Here is a 16,365-nt window from a genome sequence, read left to right as displayed (position 1 = left end):
TCGCAATCCTACTACAAATCAACCGCTGTGGATGTATCGGAAATGATACAAGGAACAATTGATTAAATTGTGGGGGTGTTTCTAAGTCTTATCATTCCAGCCGCCGCTACATATTTAGGCCACGCAATTCGGTATCCGTACATAACGTACACATGCATAACACACGCCTGTGCTCAGCACAAGGTCATTTTGTTTGTGGGTACATCTATATTAAATGACCACATTCTACATTGCCATAATTTCTGATCATCAATAACTAATAAAAAGAAATGCTGCATTTCTACAAAAATATGCTGCATTTGTGACAATGCCATACGGGGGAATGAACAGCCTTGGCGGAGTACTGCGCTCTCTGAGTGCTTTTCTTGTTTAAAAGATGGCACAGCTTTCAAATTCTCTGCTGGTTTTTGGGGTTCAGAGGATTTTTATTTATATTTATATTTTTTTTTGTCAAGAACCACAACAACCTTGCAGTTGACTAATGTGGTGTGATGTGGAAGCCTTGCTAAAGCAGAAGTAGATACAGAAACGATTATATCAAAAGTGAGGATGCCAGAAAAAATACTGCAGACTTTCAAACATTATAGCTTCTGAGAGACTGTGAAAAGATGATGTCACTTGCTCTGTTACTAGATGTTTTTCTGCCATCAAAATTGTGACCCTATGTTTCCACCAGTCCCCTCTGTTGGGACGATAGTGGGATGTCTTACCTGTCCCTGCACGACCGAAAACGTCCCTCCACTCCAGAGGCGTCACTTTGATTTACAGACCCACAAGGAACAGGAAGAGCGCAGTCAGGAGAAAGCTAATGGAGTGGAAATGCTGAGAGGGCAGCAGTAATTTCAATGGGGCAGTATTTCTTTAAATGTGTGGTACAGAGGGAATAGAATAAAGAAAAGTCACGTGTTGTTGTTTTCCTCTGAAAAACATCCACTTGACAGGAGCATCTTTTTCTTTTTATTACAGCAAGTGTATCGCCTGTTTTTCTTCTTGTTCTGAAGGACTGAGTGGATTAGATTTGACACAGCTGTGGATTTTCATTCCTCTCTAGGAGGCGGACAGCTGGGAAATAATTGAGGGGCTGAAAATCGGCCAGAGCAATGTCCAGAGGCCCGATAAGCACGAGGGTTTTATGCTGAAGAAGAGGAAATGGCCCCTGAAAGGCTGGCACAAGGTAAGATCCACGGGCAAAAGGAGACAAAAGCTTGTGCTGCTGGAAAAACACTTTCAAACACAGCCGCTCCTTGAATGCTAAACAGCTTGTTGTCTAACAAAGTGAAAGAAATTCCTCTTTTCATGCACCTTACTTTACCTTCTCTTGCCTCCAAAGCAAGCATACAGAGTATTTCCAAGGAATTCACCACTTTTAGCAACATCTATGTCACAAATTACATGTTATACAGCAGATTCTGACAAAAGTCACTGTAGACGACTTAGAATTTGTGTAAAATCTACAATATGAACAGGTTCAATATGTGTTTTTCCTGTTATTTACCAAACGCATTATTTTTGTGGTTATTTTCTCTGCAGCGTTTTTTTGTTCTGGACAACGGTATCCTGAAGTACTCCAAGTCCCCCATTGATGTAAGTAACCCTGACTATCACCCACAGGCACAAACAAGGCAGCCCTGACATCAGCTCGCTTTGGCAATGAGTCAGCAGAAACATCTGCAACACGGGTCACGATGTTCGGTGTGTTTCAGAACGCCACGTCACTTTTGCAGGAAAACCAAAGCTTCACTGACAAAATAGAAATGTAACAGAACACATGACGAAGCATGAAATCTGAACACTTTGAGAAACTTCTACTGTCTTTATGAACCGTTTTATGTACTTAGACTTTAATTGAGTACGTACATGTTGCGTGTAGGGTCATTTTTATTGTCAATTTATGATTGAATTATGAAGGATGTTACCTATATCCCAAGTTGATATCTTCACATCACTTTTGTCCGTGCAAAAGTCCAAATTAGTTGTGTTTACAGCAGAAAAATATGTACATTTTTAGTATTTTTTCATTGCTATTATTGATTTCTTTGAGCGTTTTCTCCTAAAGACAGATTTTTATGCCCTCTCTATAACCGAAATTCTCAAACTTATTGCTCAAAGAGCCACATCAGATTTTCAGTCAAGGCCAGAGGTCTGGAACAGTTTGCAATAACAACTTTAAATCAACTCACCTATAACTTTTAGTTCAAAATAAATTCGAGCCAAGTGGGAGAAATGACGTCGTTCAAACAGCATCAGACTTCAATGTGTGAAGAATGGTGGTGCCAGCTAAATAACGATATAGAGATGTCTCTATCTCTATATAGAGATATAGAGAAACAGTATTGCATCCATGCACACAATTTGCATGTCCTTCGCAAAACTACATTTTTTGTATTTTCTAGCAGGCTAAGCTTTCTTGACCTTCAGGATGTCTGAATTCACACAACCAAAAATGCCTAAAAATTTGGTCTAGTCAAAATTAATCAAAATTTCAATAATTCAGAAATTGTCCAAAATAAACCTAAAAATGTTCAAAATGACTCAAATGATCAAAAATCTAGCAAAATTGTCCAAAATGACTTGAAATCTCTCCAAAATGACTGAAATTTTATTTAAAATGACCATTTGGACTCATTATTGGGGTCATTTTGGAGAATTTTTCATCTCTCCAGACTTTTCTGCAGAAAAGACATTTTGTTCAATAATGTTTGAATGACACAGTTTTCATGCAGTCAGTTGCATCAGTGTGACCTTTACTCCTTCATGTGTAATTGCACCACAAACACCACATCTCTTGTGATTGGACATGCATGAAACTGAGGCAGCGTCAGACAGTCAGCCTGTGTTTATTTCTGACTCAAGTGTTTTAGAACCACATCTACTCTAGTTGTAAAAATAGAAAACAAAGAGACATGTTCTGCATTGTAACAGAACTAACACACGAGCACGGCAGCAGCACTACAACTTTCTCCCGCAAATAATGCCGCCATGACAACAGTGTCAACTATAGTGAAATAAGCCACTTTATAATCACATGCATCCAACTACATGATTGCTCCAGCTACAATAGATATTCTACAATTTATTGAGCAATGGAAAATCAATAGGTCTCTAAACTGACAGTGTTGCACTTCATAACGGACTGTATTCAGACCACAAGTTACAAGCTGCATCTGAACTGTGAGAAGCCCTGTTCTGTAGCAACATGTGCTGCAGTTGACTGAAGTTGGTGGGAACACTCTGGACAGTCAGTCTTTTGTCGCTATTCTGGTTAACTGGTTATCACGACTAAATTTCAGGATCAGAACTACACCATTTTGTGGTTATACTTAAGCTCATTTTCTTCCTAGATAAATATCAGAAAAAACCTTTTAGTGCTGAGTTAGTTTTCACATGGAAGGAATTTGACTTGGTGATTTGGTGCATTACAGTAACAGTATGCTGACGAGAAGAGAATTTTAAAAGGATGAAAACATTCAATTTGAAAGCAAGTGTTGCAAGTTAATAGACAGCAAGTGTTCCAAGATGAGTCAAGATATGTATTTTTACATGTTTATTCTCTGCAGATTAGGTCAGTTATAATACAATAATATTTCTACAATCATCAGCCACTTTATTAGGTACACTTGTTCAGTTGCTTGTTAACACAAAAAGCTAATCAGCCAATCACATGGCCGCTTCTCAATGCATTTAGGCATGTAGACGTGGTCAAGACAACTTGCTGAAGTTCAAACCAAGCATCAGAATGTCTGCTGGCTCAAGCATGACAAATCAGTAGGCTCTGGGATTATTCAGTTTATTTAGGATTAGAAATGTGAAATAATGTTGCTTTAAAGTGGAATACAAATAATGAATTATGTGTATACATAAGTCAAAAATGTGCACCTATCATTTTCCTCAGATCCAAAAAGGAAAACTTCACGGCAGCATCGACGTCGGCCTCTCAGTCATGTCCATCAAAAAGAGAGCCCGTCGCATCGACCTGGACACCGAGGAGCACATCTATCACCTGAAGGTAACGCTGATGACGGCTCGATATTTCAACGTCAGAAACAGGAGGTCAGCGGGTGACAGTCCTCTCTGTCCTCTTCAGGTCAAATCTCAAGACATCTTTGACGCCTGGGTGTCAAAGCTGCGTCACCACCGGCTTTATCGACAGAACGAGATTGTGCGATCTCCCCGGGAGGCCACCATGAGAACGTTTCCTCCCTCAGCCGCCATGGAGTCCCCCCAGCCTGCCCCAACTGTGGTAAATGAAGCCAAGGTGAGGTCTTCTCTTCATGTTCACACCACTATTTGTGCAAAAAAGTGGGCAGGAAATTCTGAGAAAATGGCTCATTCCAAAATTAATCATACATGTAAAGTGGATTATTTTAGTTTTTTTGTAGAATTACATGAGTAAAAGAACACTATGCACACTGTACAGAGATTAGCTCAACATTTGAGTTTGGAAAAGGTTAGTTTGACATTTGGGAAGCCTGCTTATTCATGTTCTTGCTGAATCTAACACCTGAGGGTAGCACCGTCTTCATGCTAATCGAACCGGAGGGTCCAATTCCACATTTACATATAATTATCTCACTCAAAGACAGCAACATTTTCCTGACACATGTGATGTTGGTTTGGACCTACTACTAAAAGAAATCTGAACATTTCTCATACTTGAGATGTGTTTGAGGCTCGAAAGCAGTCGCTCTCTCTGTGGTCTCATCACTCTCCAATGATTTATTCAAGAAGAGCATGTCATGGGTAATGAGAGATCTCCTAGTTCTGTTTTTAAATATCATCCACAATCCGCTCAACATTCACAGTGATAACTTTTCATCACACACACATGATAAATCTAAAGTTTTTCACAGTTTTCATGTATCAAAGCCACTGTTTGACCTTGTATGAGCTGAAACCTTGCTCCACATTGCTGTTTTCACCTGATATGTCCCCTATATTATGTCATTAAATGCCAGGCTAATGGATGTGGATTGTAGAGAGATATCAGCCTAATGCAGTAAAGCTGATTGAACACGTAATTGCCTCCAGACCATTAGGATAACCAAAAAAAAAGGGTTGGTTGTTAGACTGTTTCCAGTTCAGTATAAGCTCAGCTCCCCGTCGCTGTGTTTGAAGCGTGTAAAGGTGAAGGCCGACCGGCTTCTCCTGGGACTGATGCTCCGTGCCACATGGAGGCCATTAGAGGTGATCAGTAGGATTTGGATTCTAAGCAGCTGGCTGCAGCCTGATGAGCTCTCCCAGGTGAACAGCTCAAATGAAAGACTCCAGTCCTAGAGTCAGAATTAACTGCTCCATCAAAGACTTGGCAGGAAGATATCCAGCATCTCCTGCAAATAAGAAAGCTTCGGCACAGCAGCCTCGTGCTCCTAACAGTAGATAATACAACACGTTGTCTCTCTTGTGTCTTAGTTCAACCGGCTGTAAGTCTTTTAATAGTTGTCAAAGATCGTGTTTTTCCCGCCAAGCTCATTCATACCGGTACGCATTAGCTGAAAGCTGCCAATATCGACCAGTCCTTCACTCTTGGCTGCTGAACAGATTCACTGCAGCTGTTGCTGGTTTGTCATGTGACCCAGTCAAGGACACCAGACATCCATGTGGAAAAATGTTTTTTTTTTTTTCGAATACTAGTGATGTCTTTTTTGTCCAGAATAGTGCAACAGAGTTAAAATGTAGAAGTTGTGATAAAGATATTCATGAAGCAAAACCGTGTTCAGCTTTTTAACTTGAGTGCTTACTGCTTTTCTCTGTGTTTTATCATTTCCGTATAATAAATTCAAAACATTTATGCATATACTTTTATATTTTACTAGCGAGTTTCTTTGTGCAAAAGCAAAAAAAACATATATTTGGACTCATCTGCTGCGCTGTCAGTGTCCCAAGCAAGACAGACTTCTTCATATTTTTCATCTGACTAATGTATTTACCCATTGATCACATGTTTTTCCTTTTTTCCTTGTCAAAAATAATCTTCTCATTTAAAATGCCTACTGGTGCAAAACTGTTTTCACATGAATGTGATTAATGTAACTTCATATGTGCCCTTTGATCTTTTCCTCTGGTTCCTTTTTCTCTGTGGCCGAAACGATTTCTACATCACTCAAGAGCATAATTTATATATCAGCTGCAGCCCTAATTCAGAATATTAATTCACTGTCACAACCACTTCAATAACCTAAGTATCATCAATATCATCAATCAACCTGTTGGACTTCCTCTAAAAGCACACTGCTATCGATTCTGACATGACGTTTCAGACAAAACAACCAAACCTCTGAGTGTCTGTTGTTTCGTCGCCACAGCAGGCCAAACCGAGCAGCTTGCCGTGGCAGCCGGCGGCCCCCGAGAGCAGCAGCAACAGCAGCCTGCCTGCTTCCTACAGCAACGGACAGAGCAAGGTGGTGGCTTGGCTGCAGGAATCAGAGGAGATGGACAGGTGCGCAGAGGGTAAGTGCAATTTTCCTCCCGATTCTGGGAGCAAATCTGATTTGACGAAACGAGTGGATTAAATCAAGCCTTCGGGCCAAACCGTAAATCCCTGCGAGGTGGATGAGGGACTGTTTCGTGACACGTAATGCCGAATGTGTTTGTGAGCTCGTGGGTGTGAATTTTATTTTCAGAGCTCGCACGCTGCCAGTCCAACCTGACTGAGCTTAGCCGCTTATTGCAGAGTCTGGAGATTCTACAGAGGACGCAGTCAGCGCCCAATTTCACAGATATGCAGGTAAAACACACTCACACATATACACAGATATGTTTGCAACAATGGAAACACACATGCACACAGGTACAACGGAGAACAGAGGAAGCAATTTAGTGTTTCATTTAAAGATTATTCTCTCTACGCTGTTCTCTGCTTCTTTGTGAGGTGTGTGTGTGTGCGTGTGTGTGTGTGTGTGTGTGTGTGTGTGTGTGTGTGTGTGTGTGTGTGTGTGTGTGTGTGTGTGTGTGTGTGTGTGTGTGTGTGTGTGTGTGTGTGTGTGTGTGTGTGTGTGTGTGTAAGTTGTTCAGGATGACTCAGGTAGTGATGGAGGTGTTTCAGTCTAAAAAAAGGGGCTTTTAAAACCCTCATCTGTCACCTTGTTAGCCCGTCTGCACACACATAACACAGCGATGCTCACAAAACACCCGCTGCTTCTCTAACCAATCGATATCTGTTTGGTTTATCGATTATTTTGTATTATAGTTTTTGGCTGACATGCATTTTTAACAACACGTTTCTTTTTTTTTTTTGCAATCCATTTGTAGGAGTGTTGCTGTTTTTTTTGTCATTTCACTGCAAGTTGTCTTAACTCTTGCTTTTTTTTGTCCTTGTATTGTTTGTCCTATTAACCGCACTTTGCATATTTTGATCCACGTGTGCCACAAAGACCAATTGTGTAGAATTGTCAAAGAAAGAAAAGCGCTTGAACAGAAGATGGAGAACAAAAAGTGTCGGCAAAGACGCAAAATTCCAGCTTCAGGTACTTTTCTCTTCAGAGCTCCACTCAGCACACACAGACTGCACATGTCCCTTTAGAATTAAAATCTTTCTGGGAAAAAAGAACTGGAGTCACAAATTTTACTGCAAAAAGTGTTGTGTTTTTCATTTTTGCCTGCTTTGTTGGTGGTTGCAGACTACTAAGAGTGAAATATAAAATCTACTCCCTCAGCTTTTGGGAGGAGACAACACTAATAAACAACTAGAACATATTTGATTTAGCCTTTTCTCTCCTCTTTTCTGTGCACTTATTATCATTATTAGTGTTGTGTGTCAATGCCTGAATGCCTTTTTGCTAATTCATCTTTATGTTGCATAATATATTAATTGCTGAAAGACTAAATGTGCTTCCATACACTCTCGTACACTTTGTTGTGTAGTGATAGAATAAAGCTTCTCAATGTTCGACCACATAGATTTCTAGAACAAGCAAGTCAATTCACTGTTAGTCTGCAGAGGTAAAACTCATGCAGCCTAAAGGAGAAAATATTTCTAGAACCAATTCACTGGTTATTTGAATTTATTTTTATTTAACTGTTAATTATGGTAATGCATTCACTATGAATACTGCTCTCTAAGGACTCCAGCGTTCTTGACCTCGGTGATTAAAAAAGATTTTTGCTCATATGGAGAATATCAGCAGCAAGTGAAGTGTGAATAAGGAGACAGTTATTATGTTTCCTTCAAAATCATCTCCATGGAACAAGTAAAAAAGTAAAGTTAGTGCTCCTCAGTGTGACTTGTCGGGTTCTGAAACAGTGTGAATGGTACAATTATAGTGTTCATCCAGAACTAACTACTGCATGTCTTGCTGGTTCTGGCTGTCAGACACACAACACACGAGCGTTTTCCTGCCTCTAAGGTGGTCTTCTGTGGTCGTCATGTCTCTCCAGGTCCCGCTGTCTGCCAGCATGTCCCCCGTCCGCCTCCACTCGTCCAACCCTAACCTGTGTGCGGAGCTGGTGGACTTTCAGCCCCCCGTCTCCCGCCTGACGGACAGCGTAGAGTGTGCCAGCGACTACATTAAACTTCAGGAGGAATTCTGCACCATTGCCCAGAAAGGTAAGCTGGCCTGGCAGCCTGTATGACGTTCCTAAAAGGATGATTGTGCTTTATCACAACCTGGATCATATTATCGTATAGTAGCTTCAGTCATCATTCGTCTTGGTTATGATGTCATTGTATCATTACTGAATTACTTTGCTGAGATCCTGGACTGGGCCTTGAAAAAGTCACAGGGCTAAAAATAAAAACAAAAGATGATCACAGGCTTTAGGCAAAGCTCCTAGATAACCCTCTATACTCTAAGGAGTTTCTGGGCATTTTTTTGCCACTAATGTCACATTTTTCTTACTGTGGACTCATTTTTCACTGCAATATAAAGAACTATATAGAACCAGCACAACCAACAGTAGAAGTAGAAAGAACTGAAAAATATCTTCTTTGCTGTATAACAAAGTTACAATGCCATAAATCATAAAAACAAAAGTTACATTTCTTGCTTATTTACAACAATTGAAAAAAAATGCGACAGGTGTTACCAATATGGGAAAATAATAGTGACTTTACATGCTATAGATATTTTCATATACTTTCTTATGTACTATATACTTAGATTTTAATTTGTTCCATACCTGTCTCCTATCTACTCTGTGTAAACACTGCCTGCAGTTCAGCCCGGTTAAGTCAAAAAGTCCCTGAATTTTTGTCCCGTGACTGTTTGTCACAACTGAGTAATGGCTTTATGTTGCAGTGAGGAGTGCAGACTTTTAGTTTTGTACAAAATCTTGTTAATGAAAACTGTTTATTTTTGGCAAATTTTCAAACGCGACCAGTAGAATAAATTAATTTTGATTAAATATCTCAATTTTAAGGTCAGATTTGTTTAATTTTTCTGATGGAACAGCGCTTCAAAGATGAGTAGTTCAAGGACCACAGGAATGTTAAAAAAGGTCATGATATGCTCTGTTGTTACAGTTTCTATCTCTTATAAATGGCATCATTTTGGAGCTTTTTTTCAAAGATAACATACTTTTTAAGCCTGCCAGCAGGTTTTGGGGTTGAGAGGGTTAAAGAGGAAAAGAGAAGTAAATTTATGAAACACACTGTCCCTATCATAAGTGTTTGAAGACAGAATTTAAACCCAGTTTATCTGTGCAGTGATGGATTATTAACATTAGGAGTGTGCTCATTATCAGTTTTCAGACAATCTAGTTCAGAGTTTTTTCCTAATTAAACAGAATCCAAAGTGGGTTTCAGTGAAATGTAAGTCAGCATGATAGCATCAGCAAATGTGTGTTTATTACCCTAAATAAATTATGTTGTTTTAACTTCTCCATATTCATCCTGTGATCATCTTTGCCCACTGATGTGGCTCTATCTATCTAAACTGCTTGTGAACAGCTTTTTTGATCATCTTGCCGCTTATTTATTGCCCTGTTGGATTAGTTCAAGCGACATCCTGATGCTAAAACCTCAGAAACCAACTTAGCAATCACAACATTGTCATATCTGATAAAACTGACCAAAGCTGAAGTGTAAATAGAAAAAAAAAAAAAAAGAATGCAGTCTGGCTTCATTTCTCAAGAACATGTTCTGAAACACCTTTGCAGTTAATGCTGAAGGAGTTAGTTGAATAATCAAACAGTCAAGTTAAAAGTCAAAAAAATATATGTCCAATAATGTAGACAGTCAATCAGTAACTTAAGGAATGTATTAGGTACAAATGCAGTTTCAGGGATTTTCTGCCTGTTTTTTTTTTTTTTTATTTTAATGTGAAATGAAGCTTGAATTTTTGGCAGTTTAAGGATGTGACTTTGGGATTTAAAAGGAAGTATTTTTTATTACTTGTAGATATTTGTTAGACCAAACAATCAGTCAGTTACAAAAAAGTGTTGAGACATAGGTGCGAGCCCAGTTATGAATTAATTAATTTTACTTCAAATCGATCATCACTCTGTAACGGCGTGGGGGTGAACCCTTGCAGAAAGCACTCAGACGAGGGACTGATGCAAGAACGAAGGTTACGGTTTTCTGCTTTTGTCCTGTCTTTCTGCAGTTCACTCTCTGCTGAAGTCGGCCTTCAACACTGTGGCCATAGAGAAAGAAAAGATCAAACAGATCCTGTCTGACCAGGAACAGTCGGACCAGTCAGCCCAGATCAACTCTCTCAGGAAGTCTCTGTCGCAGGTAATGAGCTGCCTTCCACCATTACTCATCATGTCTCCATCCTCTTCCTGTTAGTTAGAGTTAGTTAATCTGAACTGCTTGCCAGATGTATTGGACTGTTTTCTTATTATAACTGCTAAATATGATGTTTGAACATGTAATTACCAGGAGCGATCAGGACATTACAGCTGTAATTTTACCGATGGGTCTTCTGTGTCTTTAAGCCCGTTTTGTAGCTGTCCTGTTTGAAGACACACTCATGATGACGAGCTGTCAGATAAAACACACAAGCTACAGTTTATCCAAAGCAGGCACAGTAATCACAATTAGAAAAGATGATGTGTGGAGATGAGAGCGGAGGCAAGTGAGTCGTGAAAGTCCAATCATCTTTAGCCATATTAATTGGCGAGAGAGAGAGGAATCTGCAGTGCAGTTCATTAACTCTGCTGCCTGGGGCTGTCTCTCTACCCCAGTGATTTAATTGGACTGTTCCTCTGCTAACAGTTGACATCGTTTCAGTGAAATGTTTCACTTGCTGCTTTATCTCCGTTTTGTTCCTAATTGGATGCTTGTGTGACACAGTTGTCAAAGGCTAGAGGTCAGGTCTCATGGCTAAAGCTCTGAGGGAGGTTGATAATCGGAAGTTGTGGTTGCTATAGCTACAGCTGCTGATTATAACTATTTTAATCCCGGCAGGATATTTCTAAGGGATGTGCACCCCTTAATTTTGTGTGTTTTATACTTACATGTATGTACTGTATATACTTAAACCTGTATTTGCTTAGTTACCACTCTGTACAATGTAGTCCGGCAAACTTGTAGCAGAGAGCTCCTTTTTTAGACATCCAGCAGTTCCGTTCATCTAGAGTTGTGTTACCAGTCAGCTGTTGAATGTTAGTCCTATATTCACCTTCTTATAACTCATCTATTCACCTCATAACTACACATGGCTCTTTACCTGCTAAATGCTCCGCTATGTTCACCATCTAATGTTGACTTTCTGCTCTTCTGGGGCTGGACACTGGATTTTGTCACACATTTTGCAGCTGTTTGTCACACATGGAAAAGAATTAGAGCGAGGAGCGTGAACCATAACAGAAAAGACATGGGCCTGAAAATGAAGGCAGTGAGCTGAAACATGCTGAACAGCTCCATAGTGCCTCGGGGAACTGCAGAGTGCAGTGAATCTCTGTGGGCTCACTAGTAGTGACCTTTGTCGCATAGTCAAAATATTGATCGTAGCTTGCTTTAACCCTCTGAGCTCCAAAAACCAGCCAATCTGTGATGTGACATTCAGTCAGGAAACTTCAGCTTTAAGTTTAAATCATGATATTTCATCAAAATCACTTTATTCTACATGTCTTGTTTTAAAAATGATTTTAAAAAATGAACAGTTTGCTCGAACCAGATTCAGTAAAAAAAATTAAAAACAACTGCCGCTCCATGACTCACTCAGCTGCTACCAACAGTCACATGAGAAAAATACAGGGATGTTACTAATGAACTGAGCTGAACTTCAGGCTGTGTTTACACAGAGTTGATCAGAGAAAAGAATTAAAATGGAACTAGTAAAATTTCTCTGGTATGTAGTCATCAGTTTTTAAAGTTTTGATAACACCTGTGGGCACTACAGGAAAAGCCTTAAATTATTTCTTCTTTAATGATTTGTTATTTCTATTTCAAGCCATGGTTGTGCTGTTTCCATAGAGGTGCAGGACTTTATATTACAGTGAAAAATGAGCCTACAGTCAGTAAAAAACACCCAGAAACTCCTTGGGTTTCGGAGGGTTAAAGACTAGTTAGACACTCGGGGCTTTCACTGCCCTGTTTTGTTAAAAGTTTTAAGTGTTTTGGTTTTTTTGTACCTCATAAGATGTGACCAGAAGTTTGCTCTCTACACATGTAGCCCCCCCTAAGTGAATATTGACATCCTACTGTATGATTTACTGATACACAATGTTGAATTTTTGCTGCCGTCCAATATGCCAATATTTGCTAACTTGTTCTGGCTGATTGCCAGTGTTGATATACAAGCATATTTTTCCAGCTATTTGCAGAGAAATTAACGTATTATAATCCCTACTCTTATCGAGATTGCCCTCTGGCAGGTCCAAACATAGAATACAATGCCATTCAAACATTAACAGGGCAAAATAAGATACCTACTTAAATTTAAAAGTAAAACACACCATATTTATTGTTATGTAGCATTTTCAACCAGCACTGTAAACTTGTAGTCTGATCGTCTGTCAGTGGACATTTGGGTAGATGCCAGTATTTAACTTTTACAACTTTTAGCAGCCAGTACTGATGATGAATATCACTGGATATACTCAGTACAAGCATGTAAATATTGTATGAAGACAGATTTTGTTTTTAAATCCAACCCTTTCATATTCTTTAGCTGAAGTGTTTTAAGTACTGACATTAAGATTTTTTACTTTGACATTTCTTACAGAATGAATAAAACGCAGATCACAGTCCATTGAATAGTCAGTATCTTTATCCAGACCACCTGATTCCATTTTTGAACATGTTCTAGTGTAGTTAACCCTTTGATGCACAGCATGGGTCAAAAGAGACCCAAATCAAATGGAAAATGGGTTTCTCCTGACCCACACTGCGCATCGAAGGATTAAGAAAGTCCCTTTAAAGGCAGTAACCATCCAAAATATAAAGATCTAAAATACTAAAAATGCAAATTTCTCCTTTTCAATTAATGTCAACTTATACTTTTTAAAAATTTGTCTATTTATTTGATAGGGACAGTGCACATTAATGAATGACTATTTAGACAGCAATAGATGTAAGTATGCTGGATAGTAGCAACAATGCTAATTTACATCCACAGTCCCTGGACAGATAATAAAAAATATAACAGTGAAATATATGACAATAGGTCACAATAAAAGGACATTGCAAAAAGTACACAAAAAAACATAACAGTGAAACATACAATGAAACATAGGACAATAGGTCACAATAAAAGGACAATAGGTTAATAGAATTTAAGGGTCAATGCTCACAAGACTAGTTCGCTTTCACATCTAATCATGCTTGGATATGAACGTACAAAACATCTTCATGTGAAATTGGAAACACTGAAAGATTTTTTTTTTCTTAATTCAGGCCCTGTCCCAAAATGCAGAACTTCGAACTCGACTCAACCGCATCCACTCTGAATCTGTCCTGACTGAACAAGTTGTCAGTGTGAACATCATCTCCACTCCTGACGAGGTAGGCCACAGTTGTCAGCCTGTCACTGGCTGAGCTAATTTCTCATTCTGATATTGATAAACCTACAGGTTCCAAGGCTGGCCAGGTAGTTATAGTGTTTGCTTCCTGCATTTGTCAGTTGCATTATTGATTTCTGTCCTTATTGACTGATGATCTTTCCAGTGCGGTCTGTCACGTAAGCTTAAAGGATCATTATTCTATGCAGAACCCGACATTAAGGTTAATGGGGAAAAAAAAGACTAATTAGAAACGGATGGGAGGCTGCCCTTTGGCAAGGATACACATGCTGTAATATGAACTCTGTATTGTCTTGTGGTGTTTGTGTTTGTTCAGGTCCACTTTAGTTCTTAAAGCTGTCATCATGGCAAGAAACAGTGAGCGTCTTCGGTTTGCTTGTGTTTGCCTGCAGGCCGTGGAACAGATGGGGATCCCTCTGACTCAGCAGGCCTCTAATGAGAGCCGACTCTCCATGTCAGAGTCTGTCTCGGAGTTCTTTGATGCCCAGGAAGTGCTTCTGTCAGCCAGCTCGTCAGAGAATGAGGTATAACGGGGGACGGTTGACGCTTAAAGAGAGGAGCGGTTTGTTGTGCAATTGCATCAAGGAGGGGGTTAAACTCTGCTGGAAAACCAGAGAGAAATGTCACCGCGATGTCCGTGTGTGGTGCTGCAGTTAGTCAGCAATTAATGAGGGCATCGTGAAAAGCAGAGATAGCACATAACAGAAAGTGGAGCACACAAACGGGAGGGCTGCTCTTGAATCTGCCCCGAGGCCTTAATCCCTCAGTCGTGTCTCAGAATCAGAACAGTCCACTTTTGTCAGTTTGGTCGATGATTTTAAAACAACCACTGCTGCCTTCTCCCCTTTTAACTGCTGTGAACACCCTGATCCAAACACACTGTCTTTGGCCCCTGAGGAGCCTTCAAGCATTGTAGCTCCCCAGGCATGCATTGAGCCATGTTGAAGGATTACTCACCAAGGAAAATTCATCAACCCCCCTCCTCCATGACTCCAGCCTATTCAGACCTGTCAGCCAAACCTCCAGCAGCAGCAGCAGGTGATGGCAACAGAGGCTTTTACAGAAAGTGGACACAATATGCTCCTCTCTGACGGCGTCAATGGCCTCGATGCATTTGCTATATATAAACTATGAAAATGCTGCAGTGTCTCGTCTCATGATTACTGCAGTGGGACAGGTAGCCGGTGACTGCTGCAGTTTGTTAGCCACTGGCGAACCGCAGTGACTCTGTATGTGTGTGTGTGCGTGGCTTAAGTGTGTCTGCTGTTCTGATCAGATTTTGTCGTGAAGCACTGACTGACTGCGTACCTGTACCCCCTCGCAGGGCTCAGACGATGAGTCATACGTGAGCGATGTGAGCGATAACATTTCCGAGGACAACGCCAGCGTGACTGATAACGTCTCCAGACAAAGTAGGTCCAATTCTGCACCATCACGACCGTCTTATGGCCTCTGCTAGGAAACGAGGGAGAAATGAATAAAGTGGGGGGGTTCCCACTCAGTGCATCAGCCGTGGCCTCCTCACACTTACACACAAAGACACACACAGCTCATTTGTCACCGTTGCAGAGGCAGTTGACTTTGCAGTGTTGCTCTGTGCCAAGGGCTGCTCTCAAGCTTTATGAAATCTGTCTGTGTAGGAAGGGAAGGGATCTCCCTGCTCCATCTTCATCACACACCACACAGAGGGAGAGACTACGCTATATAGTGTCGTGACAGAAAAATTCTCAGGATTCCTGTAGTCTGAAGGTGTCAACAAGAGCTGGGAGTATTAGTATTATTATAAGATGATTGATATAAGTCATGATGGCATAATAAATGAAAGAAAGCATGGAGAGTTCAGTTTACTGCTTGTTTTTTCATGTATTTAATATTGCACACTTCAAATGTATACCAACACACTGATGTGGCCCAGTTAGTTTACAGTCAGATTGTCAATCCAAAATCAGCATACACTATATGAACTAAAAAATAAAGACCAAATTCAGTCATGAAGCACCACTGTGCAGAAAATGAATCCAGAACTAACAGGTGCGACCACACTGACTCACAATGAGACTGATTTTAACATTATAAGAGAAGGAACAATCTGAGTTGCCAGTGAAATCACACAGTGAGGGATACCTTTTTAAATGTATTAATTTTTGACAATGTGATCAGTATTTGTGCAATACTTCTGTGTCCCATCTGAATAGAGTAGCTGCAATCTAAACTGTTACTGAAATAGAAAATGCTCTTTTAAGATCCATTTTCTCATTGAATTTTTGCACAAAGTTACTTTTGCAATGTTGAATACAATCTTTTGTTTTATGTAAGCACTTTCAACATGATTAGCTAACACAATGTAGCATTAGAACACAGGAGTGATGGTTGCTGGAAATGTTCCTCTGTACCCCTATGTAGGTATTCCATTAAATATCAGCCGTTTCCAGCTAGAACAGTCATTTACCACATAGTAGTGTA

At 40.0% G+C, this 16,365-nt stretch overlaps 1 protein-coding gene across 5 annotated transcripts in view; it reads left to right on the top strand.

Moving 5' to 3' along the window:
* osbpl6 (oxysterol binding protein-like 6) overlaps positions 1-16,365 on the top strand; it is a 69,152-nt gene that overhangs the window by 41,175 nt on the left and 11,612 nt on the right. For 2 of the 5 annotated variants that reach the window (XM_055015599.1, XM_055015598.1), the window contains 12 exons: positions 1,052-1,174; positions 1,531-1,584; positions 3,893-4,006; positions 4,085-4,255; positions 6,303-6,447; positions 6,621-6,724; positions 7,371-7,463; positions 8,374-8,542; positions 10,539-10,669; positions 13,778-13,885; positions 14,295-14,426; positions 15,227-15,314. In XM_055015599.1, the coding sequence (XP_054871574.1) occupies positions 1,052-1,174; positions 1,531-1,584; positions 3,893-4,006; positions 4,085-4,255; positions 6,303-6,447; positions 6,621-6,724; positions 7,371-7,463; positions 8,374-8,542; positions 10,539-10,669; positions 13,778-13,885; positions 14,295-14,426; positions 15,227-15,314 (1,432 nt within the window). The remainder of the gene's footprint in view (positions 1-1,051; positions 1,175-1,530; positions 1,585-3,892; positions 4,007-4,084; positions 4,256-6,302; positions 6,448-6,620; positions 6,725-7,370; positions 7,464-8,373; positions 8,543-10,538; positions 10,670-13,777; positions 13,886-14,294; positions 14,427-15,226; positions 15,315-16,365) is intronic. The other 3 variants (XM_055015600.1, XM_055015602.1, XM_055015601.1) reach the window with 3 other exon arrangements.

This window comes from Amphiprion ocellaris, chromosome 11 (genome assembly GCF_022539595.1).
Source record: "Amphiprion ocellaris isolate individual 3 ecotype Okinawa chromosome 11, ASM2253959v1, whole genome shotgun sequence".
Classification (NCBI taxonomy): Eukaryota; Metazoa; Chordata; class Actinopteri; family Pomacentridae; genus Amphiprion; species Amphiprion ocellaris.
The sequence above is the reverse complement of the archived record's forward strand: the minus strand, read 5'-3'. Positions and strand labels throughout refer to the sequence as shown.